Source organism: Muscardinus avellanarius (genome assembly GCF_963383645.1).
Source record: "Muscardinus avellanarius genome assembly, chromosome: 14".
In the NCBI taxonomy this organism is placed as follows: domain Eukaryota; kingdom Metazoa; phylum Chordata; class Mammalia; order Rodentia; family Gliridae; genus Muscardinus; species Muscardinus avellanarius.
In genome coordinates, this window is record NC_137800.1 from 20,300,297 (window position 1) to 20,325,248 (window position 24,952).

A 24,952-nucleotide genomic window follows, 5' to 3' on the forward strand; every position below is an offset into this window, starting at 1 on the left:
CTTTTTTACCATCAATTTCAAAGAAAAGAATTATCCTTTTTTACCATCAATTTCAAAGAAAACAGACTGGTCTTGGACATTTCTTCTAATATTTTCTAAACAATAGAGAACAACATATGATATAATTGGTTATTTTTGTTATAACATTAATTATAGTATATGCCAAAAATTGTGAGTTTTTGAAAATCCATGCATTTTGGAATCATCTGGAGTTAAATTGTTATTATAAAGTGGATTATTCACCTACTGCAACCTGGAAACATAGTCAAATGAGAGTTTTCTTTGTAAATAAAGATCAGAAGGTAAATATTTGAGTTTAAACAGCACCCAGAAGGTTCCTAGTACAAAAAAATAGGACATTTCCTCAGAAATAGGGCAGCAAGATTGAAATGATCATTTTCCAAAAATACTTTGGCGATACCCGACAGCACAATAGCAAAAGAATCCTATTTTTATAAATAATTTGAAAAATAAGTTTACAAATGCAATAATACCAAAAGCAAAATATTTACTAGAATAGATCAAGACAAATGTTGATTACTTGAGGACGAGCAAGGTGGCGAGGATTCATCTGATCATACTTGAATTACATGCAAGTTCAACATGCCCTGCTTGATTAGCACTCTTTAAAATGGCAAAAGAATGCACTTCAGTGGATGTTCAAATGTTAATATTGTCAAGATTGTCTTGAGCAATGAGTTTAATATTCAGTGAAGTCAAATGAATTTTCTCCGTGGGTGTGGCTTCTCCTCTCCCTTTCCTGTGCTCTTTAAATCACAATTCTCTGCAGTGTAGCTCTTCAGCACTTAGTGTTTCTTGGCCAAACTGGCTGTGGACCTTTACTAGCTTCATTTTAGGAATTCCCAGAGAGTACTGTGTCTCTCTTTGGCCCTCTAGACAGGTGCAATGTGTATCCTAGCCACTTTGAGTACTGGCTTGTGTTCAAAAAACACTATGCTTAATCAAATTATGTCTTTTATCTGGTTCTGTTCCTCAGCTGTATTTTTTTTTTTTTTAGTACAGCACCTTAAACCCTGAAAGTGTGTATAAATTCAGGAGTTCATGAAGCAAGTAGGATAGAATTGGATCAGCTCCTCTCCAAAGACAGAAATAGAAGCTGAGAAAATGAGTACAGTGATTAAATTTAGAAAAAGCAGGTGGGAAGTAGGTTTCCTACCTCATGAACTTGATATGTCTTTTGTGTCTTGGGATATTTGAAGGTAACTAAGTTAGGTGTCTTTGAAAGGAAAAAGAATGCTAAAAAATAGGAAGGCAATAAATCTACAAGGAAGACTTGGGTGCAACAAATGAAACATAAAACAAATAACCTACTAAATTTAGGGGCTCTTGTTCAAGTGACATAATATTCTAGAATTTAAAAAAAGTGAGTTTGGGTATTAACTTATTTTATAGTACAAATTAACATCAACTTTAAATATTTTGAAAGTTATCTTTTTAAATTATTATTTGTTAAGGTTGTGAAAATCATAATTCATAATAAAAATTTGTCTAGGCAGTCTTTTTAAGTGGTGATTATAAATTCTGTAAAATATTTCTATAAAGACTGCTCAAATCATTCTCAAAAATTTTTTTTGGTGGTCCTGGGGTTCCTGGAAGCCTTTCTATCTCCAGCTACATTCCCAGACCTATTTTATATTTTTTATTTGGAAACAGGGTCTCTTAAGCCAGCGAAGCTGGCTCCGAACCAGCGCGATCCTCCTGCCTTTGCCTCCCAAGCGCGGGGATTACAAGCTTGCGTCACCACGCCCGGCCATCCTCAAAATTTGATGATGCTGATTTTTTTTCTTTTCTAGCAGGTAAACAAAAGAACAGCATTGAACTAGGTCTTTGTATTTTCATTATTTTTCTTTTAATAGTTTTCAATAGTCATCTACCAGCTACAGCATGACTTTTGATGTTTACCTAATACTAGGTGTCAGAAGTCTAGACTAAATTTATTTTATCACTAGTCAGGTGGCATTAGTCTGTTTATGTCAAGTATTTGGACTTTTCTCTTAATTAAAAAAACAACTTGGGTATAATATTTTATCTTCTGCTATTTTACAAGATTACACAAGAATTATTTATAAAAAGCAGTAAAATTTTAACTCTAAGCAACTGCAAAAATATACATTTAAATTATTAAAATCTACCTCATCACAATTTTCCTCTATTAAATTCAATCAGTAATTATAGCTAAGTTATTAAGACAGATGTAGAATCTTTATAAATGTAGAATAAGTTTCTAGGAGAAGCAAGCCATTGAAAAATAATTTCAAACACACGTGTATATGTTGTGTTCTTCAGACTCTGATAGACACTTTAACCAAACTTAAAAATAATTTAATTAGTCTGGTTATTAAGAATTACATGTTTTCATGATGTATTCCTTGATTTCTTTCTTTTTTGTGGGTCTGGGAATGCAACCCAGGGGCTTTTGATCTCTGAGCTACATCCCCCTGCCCTATTTTTTATTCTTTATTTTGAAATAGGATCTCACTAAGATGCGGAGGGCCTCACTAAGTAGCTGAGGATGTTCCCGAACCATGACTCTCCGGTTTCAGCCTCTCAAATGCTGGATTACAAGTGCACGAAACTATGCCCATCTTATTCCTTGTTTTGACTCCTCCTGTACTTGAAAAAATATAAACTCTTTCAATAATTCCTTCTTCATATGATCAGAAAATGCATGTTTTCTCTGAAAGCATAATAGTGTCCATTGTTGAGTTTAATTCATTAAAAATAAGATTTTAAATCACTCTGTTCAAAAAAACTATGTATAGGATTACAATTTAGGCAAAATATAAATGCACAAGAAAAAAACCCTGTTGTTTAAAAGAAGAAATTTTTGACATATATGTAATATTTTAATTTTAAATTAGAGATAACTATTGATCTCAATATAATTGGTATATGTGTTTTCTTCTTTTGAAACATAACTCAAAGTATTCATAATTTCCTAAAGATAAGTATTTACATAGATATAATTAGAATATATGTGTATCTTATTTTAATACATAGCATTTAATATTTTTAAACAAATTTTAATGACTACATAAAGTCCACACATGCTTTACTTAACCATTTCTATACTAGTAAACATCAGGTTTTCTCCAGAATATGTTGTCATAATATTTTAGTGGATGTCTGTATTAAATAATCATTTTATGATTATCATTTTTAAACATTTACTCAGAAGTAGCACACTACGTCAATGATTATGAATATTTCTGAAGTCTTAAGGTTTTACTACTCTTTCTGTGGCTTCTCATTTCTCAGTCTATCCCATGCCCAATGATTATTCTCACAATTGTTATTTTATGAATTTGAAATTTTAATATACATTTCTTTTTCTGGAGTGTTCTTGTGAATTCTTTGGTAATTCCTCTATTTAAAGATATTTTATTGAGAATTAAAACTTGCATTTGCTTATATTGTCAAGTTGGTTATTGTTGATAGAGAAAAGTATCATTTACTTCATAAATTTAACTTCTATCTAGATGATCAGAATTTTCATTTTAATTCTCAAATTCTGCAAGAGTTTAGAGAATTATACTATTTGATAATAGAAATGGGCTGTGCTTACCCTCTAATCCTTTTTCTTCCAATTTCTGAAATTGTTGAGCAGGATTTCCAATAGCATTTTAAGATTAATAAAGTATATTCTTATATTCTGCTCACCTTAAAGACAATTTAAATGAGTTCTAAGTAGCATGTCAGTTGTTCAAAGATTTTATTTAAATAACTTTTAGAAAATCTACAGCAAATGTATCAAAGGAATTTTTGAAAGAGTACAAAAAGTGGCTCAACATATAAAATAATAGGAATTTTAGAGTGTTGATATAAAAATATTCACCAAAAAGTTCTCCTGGAGTATACTAACACGACCCAGGACAGCATATGAAAATGATTCTTTAAATGTAGAAACATCAGTATAGAAAACACAGAAAGATTTAATTCCTCTGACAGAATCCAGGTAAATATAATGAATCAATAAATAAGAAAGCAAACATGCTTTAATTTTTAAATTTTCATTTATCATTATCACTACCATTGCTATTAATCTTATTACCATAGTAATTTTGTCTTTCAAATGATCTTCACTTAGTTATCAGTCATCAACGGTTCAGATGTCATTCCTTGCAAATTTCCAGTCCAAACAAATATTCTACCTTCTTTATTTACTAATGGTCAAAATATGAAGGCACTTGAAACTTTTTATGAAAATTGAGAAATTTTATAATATATTCTTAAAATGTATTATTCATTTGGGCATGTGGCTTACACCTCTAGTTCTTGGGAGGCGAGACAGGAGGATTGTAGGGTTGAGGCCAGCCTTAGAAAATTAGTGTGGTTCTTAGCAGCTTAGTGAGACCCTGTTTTAAAATAAAAAATAAAATAGGGCTGGGGGTGTAGCTCAGAGGTATAATGCCCCTGAGGTCAGTCCTCAGTAACACACACACACACACACACACACACGCACACACACACACACACACACACACACACTATCCAAACAGAAATTAGTTTATAAAATACCAACTGATACAAATGGGTTTTCTATAGAAAAAGTGTTCAGTCCTCATCAATGCATCATTAGGACATCTCCATATTGCGTCTCCACATTATTTCTAAGTCGATAACATTTCAGGATAAATATAATTAAACACACGATTCTGTATTAAACATGCATATTTATCGCACAAAAATCTAGCCTCAAAGTAAATACAATAAGCACTGCAATTCTTACCGAATAGGAACTGGATGTGCAGCTGCTAAGAGCAAGCAAGTAGGACCTCACTGTCTGCGACCTCGTGTGAGTAAGGGCACCCTCAGAGGACAGCAAAGACGGCACTTGTCAAAATAATGTTTAATGAAGTTTGCAAATTTTGGAGTGGAATTATTTAATAGTCTTCTGGGTATTACCATAGTTTATACTCTATTTCAAATCACATTGCCACTGGACAGTCTGGAAGAAGATCACAGTAAGAACTGTATGATAGTAATAACGACAATAATTCCTAAATATATTGCTACAAAGGATTTTTCTGTCCCATCTTATAAGGCTTTCAAATGTATGAGAAAGAGGTAGAGAACAGAGTTCAATACTGATAAGGAAAGAAATATCAATAGGACATGATTGTGCGTTTTGTTCCAAATAGCAAAAAAGGAAGTATGCGTGGCAGTGTTTAAACTACTCTACATTTTATAGAAGTCACTTTATTATCTAATAAATAGCCATATTTTAAAGTGGGTAGTTTTTAAGTACAGTCCATGAAGAAAGAAATGCCATAATTATAGGAATGTCTTTTGGCTAACAGTTAAGTGATTATTGATTATCAAACTAAATTAAATGTACTTAAAACATTAATTAAAGGTAATTGCTTAATGGTTTTTAAAGATTAAGCAAATGACTGCTATATGCTACTATAAAGGTAAATAAAAATAATTATATTTAGGCATGGCTATAAAAAAGCAAAAGTAGGCACATAAATTAGGTCATGAAAGTGTTATAATGTTTTTTTTAATGGCAATATCAACTGTTTTTCATGCCACATACTAATTGATAAAAAGAAAAACTAAAATTTAGGAAGGCTTTATTTTGAACCAAAAAGTTTTACTGCCCAACTATACATGAATATTTGAAAAAGTGTCATTTAATTATATATATATATATATATATATATATATATATGCACACACATATGCATAATATAATTGGTTCAGTGGATAAAGAAATAAATGACATTATATAAAATAATTATTGAGGAATTAAAAAGCTAAATTAGCATTTTAATTAAAATTAAAATACAAATTAACTATAATTTGCCACATAATTTTAAGTTTTGCTTGTTTTTGTTGCTATTGTTTCTTGTTCACTTACACATTCTGGAAATAAAGTATCTGAATTGAACCTTACACTGACTATCATCTGGAATAACCTGGGGTTATAAAGTTAAATTTTCTTAAAACCTACATTCAGATGCTCCCAGGGACTGCTCATAATATTCAACTGTATATCATAAAATGAATCTTGGAAAACTCATATTCCTCTGGGAAACAGTTGTCTAGCTTATAAGGTTATTTGTTCTTTTATCTATTTAGCAATCAGAGAAAACAAAATGTTGCTGAAAAAGTCAAACTACACAAATATAGCTTTATTCTTTTAGTCCCACAAAGCAAAATCAAAACATTAACTGCATTCTACATGCGAACTGCCAATATGATTTGGAATGAGGACTTATCTCAAACAAACAAAATGGTTTTTAGCTATAATTATACAAAATGTCCATTATCGTCTTTCCTCTGCTATGGCATTCTGCATGATTTTATATTTACCCATTAGTGATTTGACGGAAATGTATAGTTGATAATTGAGACTAATATTTAAAATGCATTTTTAAGAACTATATGCTAAGAAAATCAATTAAGACAAAAGTTTCAGTTAGAAGAACTCTGAGTTGATGTTTTCATTAATTATTCAGAAAATTATGAAGCGGCTCCCATGCTAATGGAGCAGTGCTCTCAATTTGGCTCAACTGAGCAACCATCGACAAATTCCGGGAGTCTCCCTCTTGCTGGATCTTGAAGGATCAGCCAGAACAGTCAAGAGGACATTTTACAAAATGTAAATTGCTGATTTCATGGCCTTTGTAGTTATAGAAATCAGAAGTAAACACTTGTTAAATTATACAGTCAAAAATTATAAAGTAGTAAATGTATGGTCATCTAAGTAAATCAGCAAAATTCAGAATATCGACTCTTTTCAGTTTCAGAGGTACAAACTAAATCCTCAAGTACAGGAGCTCTTTTCCTATTGATTTCTTAAGAGTCTTGGTCTGAAGATGACTGCATTAAAACATCTATAGTAATTTATAAGAAAGAAATGCCACCATATATTTTTAACCATCAGTCTTATCTCAGCAGAGAATGATTTCTTCAACTCCAGCCACTCCACCCTTTCTATGATACCTAAAATATGAACTAACCAACCAAACAACAAATAAATAAAAGACATAATTGATAAGGCTTAGCACTTTAGTGAAATAGACTGGGAGACCCTCTAGTTGGAGAAAGAAGTAATAGGAAGAGAAGGAGGAGGAGGAAGAAGAGAAGGAGGAGGAAGAGGAGGAGGAGGAGGAAGAGAAGGAGGAGGAAGAATAAAAAACAAAAAAAAAAGAATAAAACAAAAACCACACCTCTATGGCTAGAAGAGTGACAGAGTCATTTCAAAAGTAACATATCTAAGATAGTCCTACTGAAATACAGAGACTTAATGGACAATTGAAAATGTCAAAGAAATACTACTTAAAAGTGAGTCTCAGATTATGTGAAAAAAAAAAACATGATCCACATATGTGCTATGCACAAGAAACCTACTTAAAATAAAGTACAAAAAAGGTATATCATGTTGGCACTAATAAAAAATTAGAGTTGCAATATTAGTTCCAAACAAAATGTAATTCAGAAGAAATAAGTGATGAAGAATTCAAAAGTGACTATGCACTGCTAAATAATAAATTCTCAAAAGAGACATACCAATCCTAATAATGTTTTGGACCTTAAAAGAGAGCACCAATATACAAGAGGCAAAACCTGATAGAAATGAAAAGAGAAATAGACAAGTGCGGGATTCTAATTGAAGACACCAGCTCTTTTTTTCTCAGCATCTGATGGACAAAGGCAGTTAGAAAATCATGTGTTTATGGAACCTAATTAATGCCACAAATCATCTTGTTCAATTGATATTTCTAGAATACTCCATATTTTCTTAAACTGTGCTTGTAACATTGCACACTCTAGGATGTCAGATTGACCACTGTCTTCTCCATAGAATATATTTTAATAAATGTAACTGAATAGAAATGATAGTTAATTCCTAACACACATATACAAAATTAAACTAGAAATCAATAAAAGAAAAATAAATATTTTAAAAATCTTTGATTATTAAGCAACATAGTTCTAATAAGTCAAATAAAAGCTCATGAAAAACTAAAGTTTAACTGGAGGCAAATAAAAATGTAACTTGTATCAGTACATAAGATATTTAATTAAAGAGCTTAGAGGGCAATATATTTCACTGAGTGTGCATATTAGAAAGGAAGATAATCTAAGCTGCTTCTTAAAAAGTTTGGAGAAAGAGGAGCAAATCAAATTTACTCAAGGGAGTAGAAGAAACTGGCACAAAAAGTAAAGCAGAAATATGTAAAAATAAAACAGTAAAATAATAATAGAAAAAGTGAAACTAAAAGTGGTTATTTGAACATATTAATAACACTGATAAACAGCTTAATCAAGAAAAAGAAGTTAAAAATTAGCAATATTATGAATGAGAGAAGAGTCATCACTACTGCTTTTCTAAACATCAACAGGTTAATAAGGAAATGTTAATAATAATTTGAGGCTTACAACTTTAGTAACTTGGATAAAACAAACCTATTCTTTGATGATTCAAACTACTTACACTCCTTCGAGGAAAAATACATAAACTAAATAGTCTTGTGTCTAATTAGGAAATTGATTTTTTTAACTAAAACATAACAAAGATATTAGGCCCAAATACTGTCACTGATTAACTTTATCAAGAAAGCATTTAGGAAAACCTTTTACCAATTTCACATAAAATCTTCCAGAAATTTGAAGAGAAGTAGATACTTCCCAACTCGTTTCATAGTACAATCAATACTCTAATGATAAATACAGATAAAGACATTGCAAGAAAATTACAGGCTAGATTTTCTTATGAATATAAATGTGAAATGTCTGTAACAAAATGTTAGTAATTTAATTCAGCATCCATAAAATAATATGTTACCTTATGATCAGTAGGATTTGTTTCCAGGAGTAAGACAGGCTCAGCAATAATAAATTAAAAAACACAATCCATCATATGACCTTTTCAACATTTGCATTAAAAGCTATAACTGAAGCAATAAGAATACAAAAGGAAATATAAAGGACATAGATAAAGGAAAAACCATTTATTCAAGTAATATATAATCATCTATGTGAAAAATCTGAAATAATCAACAAAAGATTTGTGATTACACATATATACATATATGTGTATATATATTAGGGATGATATATATTATGTATATATATTTATACATACATATATAGAGCTTATACTATAAGTATATACTATAAGTATATACTGTAAGTATAAGCAAGATTGTAGGGTATAAAACAAGACATCAAAAATTTAGCAATTGAAAAGATATACGATTATGGATAGATTCAATACCATTAGTTTATTGGCTTTTCCCAACTTGATCTTATAAATTCAATGCAATTGCCATCAAAACCCCAGCAAGTTATTTTGTGAGTAGTGACAGGATGATTCTAAAAAGTAAAAGGGGTAAGTAAACATTTTCAATATATAACACAAAATTGAAGAAGAAAAAAATTGGAAGATTGACAATACTTGATTCAAAAATTGCCATGAAGTTACAGTAACCAAGTCACATTGAGAGTAGCCAAAGAATAGACAAGTAAAGTAGAGCAGAAAAGAGACCCTAAAAATAGATCCACATAAATATAGCCAAGTGACTTTTGACAAAGGAGCAAAGGTATTCAATGGGAAAAATATACAACCAAACATCTACATGTATAAACCTGAACATGAACACAGAATTTATTCATATCACAATAATGAACTGTAAATAAATTGTTGACCTAAATTTATAATTGAAAATTATAGAGCCAGGCATGGTGGCATAAGCTTATACTTGAGAGACTGAGACAGGAGAATTGCAGGTTTGTGACCAGCCTCAGCTACTCAGTGAGGCCCTCTGCAACTCAGTGAGACCCTGTTTCAAAATAAAGAACAAAAATAGGTTGGTAGTATAGTTCAGAGGTAGAATGCCACTGGGTTCCATCCTCAGTATTCCCCCCACCCAAGAAAAAGAAAATTATAGAACTCCTAGAAGATAATTTAGGAACAAAAAATTTAGATAACCTTTGTTAGGCTATGAGTCTTAAGATATAAAACCAAAGGCATGATACACGAAAGAGAAAACTGATAACCAGGACTTCATTAAAACTAATAGCATCCACTCTGAAAAATAGTTTCAAGAAAAAGAAAAGCAAGCCACAGAGTAGTAGAAAGTACTTGAAAAGGCACATCTGATGTGAGATTTTTCTTAAAATATACCAAGAATTCATAAAACCCAACAATAAAATAATACACAACCCAATTTGAAAAAGAGTGAAAGAGCTTAACAGACACCTCTCCAAAGATGACATAAAGATGTCAAATAAGCATATGAAATCAACGTGTGAATAAGCCACATTCCATGTACCCTGGATTCATATAAAGCATATGAATAAGACACATTACATGTGCTCTGGAAAATGCAAACTAAACAATTCCATGCCACTAAGTATGTAGAACTGCCAACATACAGAACAACTGCATGAAAGTGGCGGGACCAGAGTAGCTCTGATTCGGAGCAGTCTTTTACAAAGTACTCAACCAGTGATGCTCCTTGATACTTACCCAAAGGATATGAAAACTTATGCCCACACAAAATCTTGCAGATGGATATTTATAGCAATTTTATTCATAATTGTCAAAACTTTTAAGTAAACAAAATACCCCTTCATGAGTAAATGGACAAACTGGAATAGAAAAGGCAATATTATCCAGTACTAAAAACAATAATGACCTATTAAGTTATAAACAGAGATGGATGAAGTGTAAAATGCATATTACTTGGTGAAAAGAGCCTATCTGAACAGATTTTAAATATGTGACTGTAAAGAAAAGTAAAAATATGGGGACAATAAACATTGCTGGTTGCTAGTCATTAGGAGGAAGAGAAGAATATATAGGTGAAATACAGAAGATTTTCAAGACAGTGAAATTGCCCTGTATGGGATTATAGTGGTAGACAAAGGTTGGTAAGAAATTGTGCAAACACAGAATCCATAACGCTCAGATTGAACCTGAATGCAAACTAAGTATTGGGTGACAATGAACTGTCAAAGTAGACTCAGCATTTCAACAAACGTCAGTCTAATGAAGATGCTGATGACTGAAGAAGGTATACATGTGTCAGAGAAACAGGTGTATGGGCAACCTCTGTACCTTGGGCTTAGCATTGCTGTGAACCTAAAGTGCTCCACAAATAAAGTTCATTTTTTATTTAAAGCACTAATTTCTAGTATTTATAGACATACACTAGGCTGAAACAACCATGATACAGGTAAATTTTAATATCCCTTCATTAAATTTTACTGTTATTACTACACTATTTTGATCCCTGGTTACTAAAAAATTCATAAACTCAATTAATTTGTTATCAGTAATTATTTTCCTACCACTTTCTATAAATAAGACACTAGAAAAGATTCTAGAAACAGGGGCTGGACGGTGGGGAAGGGTGTAAAATTCAAGAGCGACAAAAGAACAGATTCATTATGAAAGAATAAACATCAAAGAGCCCAAGCATGCTTCTCTGAGAAGCAAAGGAGAAATTACTAATGATATTGTCGAGATAAAATTCCCCAAGTGTCTCTTATGTGTAGATGTACCCTATAAAAGCTTTTGTTGAATCCTATCATATCAAAGGTACTTGCTTACCAGATGGTTTTGGGTGATAATTTATCTCTATAGTACAGAGGACAGATTTGATGCTGTCTAGGAAAAATAATATCTTTTTCTAGGCCAGAGTTTGGAAAAGTTTTCTACCATTCATTATTATTAATTATTATTATTATTATTATCAGTGCTTGGTACATCATAATGATGTTCAGTAGTGTGAGAGAAATATAATGCACACAGAACTTGGTGTGTTTGTGTTTGACTCTGGATCCCACCCTGCTCCTTCATGCTTCCCATATATAATATTGGAATTGGTATTCATAACTTTTCATAGGAACATAGAGTTATTTGAATTGTTTCCTTCATTAAGGCTCCCTTTTCACCTCCCCAAATCCCCTTCTGCTATTCCACTAATAACTTCCCTCATTTACCTTAAGTCCTTTCTGTTTCTTAACTTCTCTGGAGCCTCCACATATGAGTAAAAACATCATGGCCTTTACTTTCTGAGACTGGCTGATCTCAACTTAGCACCATATTCTCCAGTTCCATCCAATTTTCTAAAAATGGCATAATTTTGTTCTTCTTTATGGCTGAGTAAAATTCCATTGTGTGTGTGTGTGTGTGTGTGTGTGTGTGTGTGTAATATATATATATATATATATATATATATATATATATATATATATATATATATGTATAGTCTTAGTTTCCTTATCCATTCATCTGTTGATGGACACCTAAGCTGATTCTGCAGCTTATCTATTGTGAATTGCACTGCTATAAGCATGGACACACATGTATCACTAACCCTCCTCCTTTTAAGAAGATTTTGTAATTCCTTAGCTGGGACTCAACCCCATTGTATGGGCTGCTCTGAATCCCATAGGTAGAACTTGTACTAGGGGAATGAATGCAAACATGAAACTTTTATTGTGAGAAATGAAGTTCTGTGATTCCACTCTTAAGAGTCTCCTGTGTGTTCCCACCATCTGTGAAACTGGTAGCCTAGATTGTTAAATTTCAAGCAGGGCGAATCTCAGCTCCTTGATTAAAGGACAAGATAGGACCTAGACAAATAAATGTTACTGTTTAGAAATTGTGCTACAAATGCTGTATCTACCTAATTCAATTTAACCTTCCCAAATGCCCAGTGGATATTATTTTATCTATTTTACAGGCCAGGAAACAAACTTAGAGTATTTCACTAACCTCAAGGTCAAACATCAAATCGGTGCCAGAATCATCAATGAAACATATACATGGTCAACCACAACACTAGTGAGCTTAACTACTAAGATTTACTGACTCCCTGGATACTTGGGTTTTATTTTTTTTCTTGTTTTTTCCTACTTCTGAGCTACACTCACATCTTTTATTATTTTTATACTCTATTCTATTTTTTAAATTTTTATTGGTGCATTATATTCATACATCATATTGGGGAAAAAATCTTGTGTGTACATACATGTACACATCACTGATTTAACCCCTACCCAGTTCCCACCCCATTCCCTCCCCATCCCTCCCTCTCTTGCTTGGCTTAGTGGTTGACTTTGATATGTTTAAGTATATTGTGTGTTTTAGAGATTTTCCTTCTTCCCCCCTCCCATCCCCTCATTTAGGTTGTCTTTGTTTGCTGCTCTATAGGATTTCCTTTTTCATCTAGAGTTCCTCCTATGACCCATTTCTCTTTAGCTTTCACCTATTAGGGAAAACATCTGATTTCTTATTTTTTGTGACTGACTAATCTCACTTGGGTTTTAAAAGGAGATATTTTAATGATGGTAATTTTTACTAATGAAACTTGATCTGGTATATGATATGTATACAAAATGACAGAAAGTTAGGTCAGATTCAAATTTAATCTTATCATAAGAAGTAATCCCTAAAGCTATAGAATTTTAATAAAAGTTCATTTCCCTGATATAGTTTAGTAATTATATCAGTGTTTTTAAATATGTGAATAAGCTAAATACCAGATGGTTCCATCTGCCCAAATAGTAGTTTTGTCTTAAGTAATTGTGTAACTTTATGTTTGTTAAGCTTAAATATGGCTCCAAATTTCTTTTTCTATAAAGAAATTAAGTAACAGATGATTGGCTGATATGCAAAGTTTAAAAAACAATAGGGCTCTATCTATAATATTTATAAAATGTAAGTCAGTAAGGACATATAAGAATTTTTCACAAATTGGTCATTATTTTGGTAATCAATGTCACTTTTTTGTGATGCCTTGAATACTTAAAAGAATAAAAAGTCAAAACTATGTGTGATTAAAGTATTTACGTTTGAAAAATATGCCCCATTAACTTTGAGTTTTCTTGTAAGTGCAGGTTTTTAAAAAAACATTTAGTCTGTAAATACTGTTAATTTTATTGGTGTAATGCAATGTTATTTTTGGTTATTCACATGGCATTTGATGTATTACAAAGAATATAATTATTTTAAAAAGTTAGAATTATAATACAAGAGATTAAAGCCTTTAGATACTGAGGGAATATATTATTTTTTCTGATATTAAATTCTCAATTATACTATTGACCAATTTTATGATCAAAATGAATAATTTTTCCAATAATAAAATTCTCAGAATGTCTATCATCCACATAAATTTTCTAAGAAAATACTAAGAAATAAACATTTTAAGAATATATTAAAATACTAAAAGTTATCTCATCATTAAGTCATTTTTATTCACAGATAAATAAAATTTTTATTATTAGAGATGAGTTGGAAAACTAATATATTATATTCTAAAACAGATTTGTGTTTCTGGTAATATATCTATTATTAGATATTACCTTATAGTGATTTCATATGTACCTGATGTTAGTAATTCTTTGGAAATGATAGAAACTGTACTCATTTTGTCAAAAAAGTAGAAAACTAACATGAATATATATTAGAAGGAAATGAACTCAAGATTAATTGGTAATATATTAAGTAAGTTGTCTACTACTATCATGATTATCTTCCTGCATCACCCTAGAAACAAAAAAAATTTACCAGGAAGGGCACAAGCAAAACATTTAAGGAAATAAAGCTAAATGATTCATGTTTCCTTGTTGGCATCTCAGAATGTTTATTATATAATATTTTATAAAAATTTGGCTCCAGAAAAATATACATTGTTAGAAGTTGACCAAATTATAGTTGACATAAGCCAATAAATTTTTAGAATTTCAACAAGCAACTCAATATGATTAACACTGCTTCATACACACACACACACACACACACACACACACACCACACACACACACATACACGTATATATATAAAAGAATTACATATATATAATATATATATATATTTCTTTTCATCCAGTTTTTAAAAATCTAATGTCATTTTTTATGTATCTCTGATCTCTGCTTGGTAACTAACAATGAAAGTTGGTAATTAATACTAAAAGTTATTTAACATATGTCAAAATTATATATTATTGTTGAAAGACCATATGATGTATGATATGATAGAGCTACACTGAAGAGCTGCACCCTTAGCCCCATTTAATTTTACTTTGAAACAGTTCTTGCTAAGTTGCTGAGACTGATCTTGAATCTGCAATTTTCCTGTCTCGGCTTTCAAAGTACTGTGATTACAGGTATGAGTCACAAACACACCTGGTTGAAGACTTAGTTTAATAATGTGGTTAAGGGGAATAAGCACAGCTTCAAATTCTCTTCCTGACAATTCTTATCTGTGTGACTTTAGACTGGTTACTTAACTTCTCAGGCTAATGATACCTAAAATGAAGATACAAACAGTATTCTCTTTATAGGGTTTTTGAGGATTACATGAAACAATGCATTAAAGGAGTGTCTAATATATATAATTAAGTAAAGGAGTATCTAATATATACTGATAAGGGTGTAAGGGCATAAGTCCAATCCTTTTACTTCAAAATTGCTAAAAGTTAGCCGGGCGTGGTGGTGCACGCTTGTAATCCCTGCGCTTGGGAGGCGGAGACAGGAGGATCGAGCCAGGTTCAAAGGCAACCGCTCTGGTTTAAAGGACCCTGTTTCCAAATAAAAATATAAAAATAGGTCTGGGAGTGTAGCCTGGAGGTATAAGGGTTTCCAGGAACCCCAGTACCACCAATAAATAAATAAAATAAAATAAAATAAAATAAAATAAATTGCTAAAAGTTTAAGTCCAACCAATTTAAGGGATTTGACTAAAGATTATAAAAGGGTCAAATCTGAGATGAAATCAATCTATGAAATCAATCTTTCTCATCTTAGAAAGACATATGCAGAGGGTAGGCTTATCCTCATTAATTGTCATTAATTCTCTTCTTTGTCCTTAGACAACACAGCGAGAATTATAGTGATACGTTTACATATGCACACATCACAGGATGTGCTTCCCTCTGAATCGCAGCCCCTTTTTATAGCTGGATCATTCAGCAAGTCCTGAACATTTAGCTTCTTGCATGTCTCTTGAATCTACCGTCTGCTTCCTCTTCCCAACCTCTTAGTTACCCTCATTCCAAGTCTCAGTTATAGCAACTTCTATCTGCTCATACTTCTCCATTCTTGAACCACAGTATTTAACCTTCACACATCCCAAATTAGTTAAAGATCCATATGTAACCTCTCTCATAAACGTCAAATCACTAAAAGGATTTGTGGAGTGATTTGTTCTACTGTTTAATAAATATATTACTTTTTATATTATTCATTATTTATTGACCTTTATAATATGATTTCCAAATTAAATAATCAAACTAATATTAAAAATATAACTTCAATAGAACTAAGAAAACTATGGATGCCTTAAAATATGCTTTAATAATTATTTGAGTTATACAGACTTAAATAAGATACAATTTCACTTTTATAATATTTTACAAATTGAACAAAATGTACAAGCATTCTATAACCTGTGAATATAAATATCAGTCACACAATTACATCAGTTTTCTTGTTTTCTTTTTTAGACATTTGAAAAATAACTGATAAATTTGCAAATAATTAGCTACCAAAAATATTCCTAAAATAATGTAATTAATCCTTAAATTTATTAGTATTAATCAATTAGAAGTATTAAAAACAAAATGTATACAATAATATATGTAGGGCTTTTAGTTACACTAAATTACTTTTTTCAAATAGATTTTACAGAAATTAAATACATTATTATTTTTTTGCTTTTAAAAATCTATCTGGATTCATGTTTTTTCTTTACAAAATATAGATGAGCTTTGTTCTACATCTAAATTCAGCTATCTGGATTTTTTTTCCTATTTGTGAAATATCAGATCAGCAATATCTTTATGAAAGTATAAATAATAATCTGAGTTTTCTATTTTGAAACATGATTTTCAATGGATCCGGGAATTCCATTAAAATTTTTTAAAAAATAGTCTTATAAATTATGTAAAATAACTTTGATGTAGTCTCAAATATTATTCCAAAAGACTTCAGAATATGTAGTGCTATACTTCAATATATTTCATGATTTTTCTAAGAATTTCACATAAAATATTCTAAATATAATCAAATGAGCTCACCCGACACATTTGGAACATTAATGTATTCTATATTGGAAGTGAATTAGCGGTTATCTTTTGTATCTTATTTCATATAATATTGATGAAAGTCAAAACTACTGTGGGGTTATTTTCATATAAATATTGAAAGGAAGGGAAGACAGTGGTCATTTATATTCTTAAAAATAATCGCCAGGTTTGGTTGTCCACGCTTGTAATCCCAGCCTCAGCTCCTACTTAGTGAGGCGCTTTGCAACTCAGTAAAACTCTGTTTCAAAATAAATATAAAACAGGATTAGGGGGGGAAGCTTGGAGGTAAAATGCCCCTGGGGCCCATCCCTAGTACTACAAAAAAAAAAAAAAAGAAAGAAAAAAAAACTTGTGATTTTATACTTTTGTGACATATAATTATTTATTTATTTTCTTGAATGAAATGGAATGGAATGAAAGAAATGTGATTTCTCATTTAAATGAAATTAAAAAAATCCATTACCCAAAATTAAATGTAAGGTGGGGTGTGGTGGCGCATGCTTATAATCCCCGTGCTTGCGAGGCAGAGACAAGAGGCTCTCTCGGGTTCAAAGCCAGCTGCGCTGGTTTAAGAGACCCTGTTTTCAAATAAAAATATAAAATAGGTCTGGGAATGTAGCCGGAGAAGGGTTTCCAGGAACCCCAGTACCAGCAAAAAGAAAAAAATAATGTTAAAATTACATTTTTTGCCACATCGATAAAAGCATATAAATTCTGACTCCATGTTCTTTATTTAGGTATTACATTTATAATCATAAAACAAGAATTAAACAAACTATAGGAAGAAATGTGCAATAAAATGAATACTTAAAACAGATTACAGAACTCACCCCCATGTCTTGACTTTTCACAGATAAAAATCTATCAGTATTTCTATTTTAGCACAAGGAAAGACAACAGAAGATACTTTACAAATCCATACTTGTGGCTTCACATCTTTTTTTTTTTTCTGGTGGTGGAACTGGGGTTCCTGGAAACCCTTCTATCTTCGGGCTACACTCCCAGACACCTATTTTTAATATTTCTATTTGGAAACAGGGTCTCTTAAGCCAGAGAGGCTGGCGCGATCCTCCTGTCTCCACCTCCCAAGCATGGGGATTATAAGCGTGTACCACCACGCCCAGCTCCACATCTATTTAAAATCACCCAGTCTTAGATGAAGAGATACTTCTGTTAAGAGCCACCATCTTTCCATTTCCCTGGCTGAATAATCTTTGACCCATCAACATGGACCCACAACAATAACCTCTGATGCTAGAGGAGCTGAGAAGGAGCTAGCTCTTCCCTGCCTGTGTCCTGTGCAGGTCCTGAAGAAGAATGAAAGCAAACATGATGTCTCTGGACTTTGAAGTACTCATTGTATTAAAAATGTGTTTAAATAAAAATATATATTTTAATAACTCTTGATAAAACATATAAATCGTTAAAACTATGTTGTTCTAACCTTCCTTTTGGTCCCGTTGTGCTAACTTTGCATTTATTGTTGTTGTTACTGGGCCCTGAACTCATGGCATTCTACCTCCAAGCTACACCTCTCCGCCTTTTTATTATTTTTATTTTGAAACTGGGTCTTGCTATGTTGTGTGATTGCATTCAAAACTGCAATCCTCCTGTCTCAGCATCCTAAAGTCGGGTATTGCAGGCCTGTGCCACCATGCCTGGATTTAAGTTTGCATTTCAATTCACACATATTCTAATATAAGTTGATCAATAAAACTAAATACTAAAGAATTAAGAAAATAATAAATTTATTTTTACCAAATTATAATTGCTAAAATTAATGAAGAATAGAAGTCCAAGCATTAATGGATGTGTTCAGTTATAAAGTCTATTGTATCTTTCTAGGAGACCTTGTGTGACCTAAAAAGGGTGTTTATAATTACAAAGTAATATCATGTACAACTTAGGCTAGTATATTTAAAATCATAATAAGCAGACATTCATTCAAAAAAATCACAAATTAACATAATTAAATCAAGAAGTGATATACACACACAAAGGCACTTATGTGCATCTGCACGCATGTGCGCGTGCGCGCACACACACACACACACACACACTGCAAAGCTCAATAGTTTTGAAAGAATGTGATTTATCAAATAAAATAAGCAATAACTTCCAGCTAATAGAATTCTACTGCTAAGCTATTTCAAAGTATACAATGTATTCCCAAAATGTAACATTAATTATAGAATCCAATATTATTTAATATGATTTTTAAAATTTAAAATATAAGATTATAAATGGCAGTATATAAAAAGTATTAGAATTCAGCATCATATGCAAGTATATTCAACAAAAATGAAATATAAATGCAAAGATGATTTAGTTTTAGGAAACACAACCTTGAATGTATTTTATATTTTATACATGAAGAGCTAAGACTCATTAAGTTAAATGTATTACCAAAGACCACACAGTCAGCAGTGGAGAACTGATATTCTAAAATTTATATTCTTAACCAATAAATTATGCTACCTTAAAGAATAATACCACCAACACAAAAAGGAAATCTGTAAAATAATTAAGACATATAGACCTAAGAAATTATTTGACTTACATGAACATCTCTTTAATTCTGATACTTTTAGAGAGCTTAAGGAATACAGTGTAAGGGGAAATATGGTAAATTACAGATTCTTAGGTCTTAATTAAAGAAACAATGAATTTTATCAAAAAACTGCAGGTAGGACTATAGTACAAACTATAAACCACAGAGTTAGAAAAATAAACTAGACTTTCTTGCTAGCATAACTCAAGAATTATATTTGATGCATTCCTGTTCCTTGTCCATCAGATCCAAATGAATTTGGACTCACTTCAGCAATATTATTTTAAATTCAACTTCTTTTTATATCTACTATTATTGGTGACTAATGAGCCCCTTTTTCCAGAAATGCTGAAATAGCCTTCTAAATATGTGTTTTCTCACTCCTATCTTATCTCAAACAAACAAACAACAAAAAAAAAAATAAGCTCTGCATTACAATAACGTAAGTACTATTTAGGAAAACAATTTGGAAAATACTCTATGCTCAAGAACTTAGACTCCATCATGTGCCTGACTCCAGTGAATTAAATTCAGACTTTAATCTCTGACAATGACCAATCTACACTCATTGAAAGTACCCTGCATGCAAGCACAAATGGAGCATGTGTTGCCCTGGAATGTGCCCTGCCTCTTTACGGTGTCTTTTTCCTTCTCTATTTTGAGTGTGTGATTACGTGCATTTTGGGTAATGTTAAAAATGTTCAAAGTGCTGGGTGTGGTGGCGCACATTTACAATCCCAGTGCTTGGGAGTTGGAAACAGGAGGATCATGGGTTTGAGGCCAGTCTCGGCAACTTAACGAATCCCTGTCTCAAAATAAAAAAACAAAAAAAGAAACAAAAAAAGAAAACAGGCTAGGGGGCCAGCGTAGAGGTAGAAAAAAATGTTGAAAGTGATACTAGTAAATATTAATACAAATTTAGAAGACAGGACATATAAAATACCAAATCATAAGAAAACCATTTTGGAATTGGGTAGATCCAAATGTGAAAGGAGATATCAATTACAACAATTTCCTGCATTTTACCATTTACCTGAATCATCAATGGAGCACGTTTCACATGCACAGGTCCAGGGCTTACTGAACTTATAGCCAACCACTGCTGTGTGGCCAATTTAAGATATGTCTAAGCTAAGACTTTGAGATGGAACTTATCAACCATAAAATAAATGCTGACTAAGTTTTATCCTATGATCTTGATCTTTGGTTCTATAAGGACCATTCTCGATTTAGGGTTGCATTGATAAAAACTATTCAAAATGGCCTATTCTTAGTGTATGTTCACATCAATAAATTCCATATTTTCCAGGCCATATTACAAATATTGGACACTTTTAAAATCAACTGAAATTATCACTTTTCTTTGAAAAAATTTGATCTATTTTCCAAATACTTCTTTTATTGTGCCTGCATAATAGATAGATATATACATATATGTACCATATCATATATATATTGGATTATATAATTTCATTCATAAATAATTTCCTATAAATGTATATATGATGAAGTATGTAAGCAATTGCATATAAATTATACATATTATATAACTAAATATATATGCAGTGCTTGGGACTGTAATTTTTTAAATGAAGAGGAAGTTAAAAGAAGATAGGAATCCATTAAAGGGACCTACATGCTCCTAATCGAAGAGGGGTATGCTTATCTACTTTAATCCAAACTCATAATCCAGGATTATAAAAATGCAAATTATCTGCTTTTCTTCATTTAGGATGCTTGAATATAATTCTTGGACCAATTTATGTACATCCCTCATGGAACCCATTAAGGGAGTAGAGGAGAATTTAATTTTTTTGTACTTTGCAAAAGGAAGTAGATTTTATTAGTCTCAGTACTATTTCCATTGGAGCAGATGTGAAGGATCCATTCCACAAGTAACAAAGTTAAAACAATGCATTGTCAATTTGACCTCGAGTGGAGGAAGTCAGAAAAATTTCAGAAATATTTTATTAGTTGTATTTCTTTTCCTCACTTCTTCTAGAACAGAGATGATATTAAACAGAATTCGTTGCACTGCACAGACTCCCTAAGACATGCTTCTAATATAAATGACAGCTGAAAGATTAGAAATGATACTGAACTCAGTTTTACATTTCCCATGTCTCTTGGCCTTTGGCCCTGTGCAGAAATGACATTCAAAATTTCCTGTACTACTTTTTCACAGCAGCTATCAAAATCCTGTACTTACTTCGCCCTGACAGTCTGTCAGAGCAGGATTAGTTTAGATTCTTCTTGCCTCTCTTTTTATGCACAATTGAACACAAATGATCTTTCTCCCCGATGATAGGATTTTAAGAAAAGTTTCTTTCTTGACATATTAATATAAACACGGTGCAAGAAATGTAAGGAACATAAGGCGCAATTACTGTTTATTCACAAGGGATCCTCTTCTCAGATATATTACCTTCCATATTTAATGCATATGGAGTTCCTTCTGCATTGTGTGGGGGATTCTGATAAATTGATAATATAACAAACATGTCACTTCGTTCAAGTAAGTCTGAAAGCAGGAAATTACTAAAGAGAAATCTTACTTAAGGCCTGCGATGAATTAAAGATATGCAGTTAGTATGATTACTTCTTAAGTATTTTAGTAGCCTCCAGTGAAGATATGAGTATTGAATATTATAAGATTTATTTCATACTTGAAGTGATTATCAACTGAAATGTATTACATTGTATCTTTAATTCATTTTTAAAAAAATGTATTCATTTAAGAGTGGGGATGAGGAGGATACAAACATCAAAGAAGGTTGGTTAAAGCCAGGTAGGGTGATTCACAGCCATAATCCTAGTACTTGGGCAGCAAAGAAAAGAAGATCGTAGGTTCAAAGCCAGCCTCAGCCACTTAGTGAGGATTTCAGTAACTTAGTGAGACCTTATTTCTAAATAGAAATAAATAGGACTTCAGAGATAGAATGCCCTAGGCCTGGTACTATAAAAACAAAACAAAAAAAATGAAAACTATAAATAGCTCTTGATTTCTTAGTTAAAAGAAAACTCTAAATAGCTCTTGATTATTGCAGGGTGATTAGTATATTTAGAGGGTCCTGAAAGTCTTTATTTTGGCTTATATTGGAGGTAATGGACTAGGAAGATAAGAGTGAGACATATAGAAGGATCCAAGCTGAAGCCGACCCCTTGTTAACCTGAGGCTTAAGGATCTGGGCTCCTGGAAGGCTGGCGAAGCCTCTTCCACCAGTTGATGTCATTTTTGCACAAGACCTGATATGTGAGAAACAATTAACCAACACTATACAAATCAATTAAATTCACTTTTGGCCGACAAAACTGACTATCTGCTTTACCTAAGGCAATGCCATAACATTTTAATTTCAATCTTATAGGTAATGTAATTGGGCCAAGTCCAATATAAGTGGTATAACTAAGTTCAAAAGTTATGTTTATACTAAAATAGTCATTATAAGACTATAACATGGATGAGCAAGTATACTATGTGCTATAGTTTGGAAGTTGAATGTCCACCAAAGGAACATGTGTGAAAGGCTCGGGCTCTGGGCTGTGGCTGGAACCTTTAAGAGGAGAGGCACAGTGGGAAGGAGTTTGGTCCTTAGTGATCATCTGCCAAGAGGTAAACAGCCTCTCTTCTGGGTTCTCCCCACAAGATGTACTTTGCCAACACAGGCCCATAGGAAGTAGGGCCAAGTCAACCAGGATCCAAAGTAGAGATTTTTCCTTATAAATTGATTACCATCAGGTGTGATGTCACAGAGCTAGAAAGCAGACTGACTCCATGCTAAAAATCATATCAACGGCATATGTTTCAATCTACATAGAAAAATGCTCACACTTTTGTTATTAGTCACACTTCAGGAAAAGAAAATATCAATTATCTATCATGTAAAGGGCACCCCATAGTAATTCTTAAATTACAAGGGTCAAATAGAAAATATTTGACAAATGACAATGGTAAAATCGTTTTAAACTAAAAAAAAAAAAAAAAAAAAAAAAAAAAAACCTCTATTCCCTATACTTTCTTCTTATCTGGAGCTACAAAGAAATGAAACTAACAACCATGGAGATTTTTTTTAAATGCATAAACAAAATAGCAAATGTATAAGTAATGCCAGGTAAATTATAATTAATATTCCAAAAAAAGTTAAGCTTTATATCTCAAAAAGTATATGAATTATTTTATTTTATATCAAATCAGTAATGTTTAACTTACTAAATTATTTCATTTTATATATATATATATATATATATATATATATATATATAATCTCTCTCTATATATATACATGTACACACACATATAGACATCTTCATTTAAAACACCTAGTAATATACTGGGCGTGGAGGCATGCTTGTAATCCCAGTATTTGGGAGGATGAGACAGGAACATTGCGGGATTGAGGTCAGCCTCAGCTACTTAGTAAGGCACTCTGCAACTCAGTGAGACCCTGTTTAAAAATAAAGAATAAAAAAATAGGGCTGGGTGGGGAGTAGCTCAGAGGTAGAATGTCCCTGGGTTCAATCCCAGTACCACAAAAATATGAAAATTAAAAAAATAAAAATAAAAAATAAAACACCTAGTAATAATCAAGTAATTTCGTATTGGATCAAACTATTCCTGACCAGTTCCTTGGTCAAACAAACAAAGAAACACACACACACAAAAAAAGCAAGACCTAAAATATACATTTTAGAAACATTAATTTAAATAAGACATTGCTTTAGATTTCTTACATATGTAGAATGCATATAAAATAATTTTCTTTAGGTTTCTATTTATTTTGATAATAATTATCAAAAATAAAAATACTTTTAGCAATAATTAAGGCTTAAGGGGAAAACTCACTGACAATACAATTTTCATATATATAATAGTATAATTATACATACATATATATGTATTCATCTATATGCAAATGTCATTGTATATTTAATAACACATTGTAAACAATTCTATAGAATGAGATAAATATAAAATTATAAATACATTTCCATCACTTACCTCTCTTAAGGTTTCTGCTTGTACTTGCCGACTTATCTGAAGGACAGGGGCAACGTCCTTCACATTTGACTGAGATCTGTTTTCCTAAGACACATGCCTGGTACTCTAGTTTGCACTGTACAAAAAATAAATAAATAAATAAATAAATAAATAAACAAACAAACAAATAAACAAATCAAATACATTGGGTTGGATCTGTGGAAATCCAAGTGAAAAATAAGTTGTTATACATTTAATCTGAAAGTCTTCCTACTATGACCCCAGTATTAAAGTGCCATTTTTCACACATTACACATTTATTGCTCCATGGAGCAGGCAGAGAAATAT

At 31.7% G+C, this 24,952-nt stretch overlaps 1 protein-coding gene across 4 annotated transcripts in view; it reads right to left on the minus strand.

The window, feature by feature from the left end:
- SPOCK3 (SPARC (osteonectin), cwcv and kazal like domains proteoglycan 3) overlaps window positions 1-24,952 on the minus strand; it is a gene marked incomplete at both ends in the record, with an annotated part of 365,032 nt that overhangs the window by 70,560 nt on the left and 269,520 nt on the right. For all 4 annotated transcript variants that reach the window (XM_080709752.1, XM_080709750.1, XM_080709749.1 and 1 more), the window contains one exon: window positions 24,626-24,740. In XM_080709752.1, coding sequence (XP_080565878.1) covers window positions 24,626-24,740 — 115 coding nt within the window. The remainder of the gene's footprint in view (window positions 1-24,625; window positions 24,741-24,952) is intronic.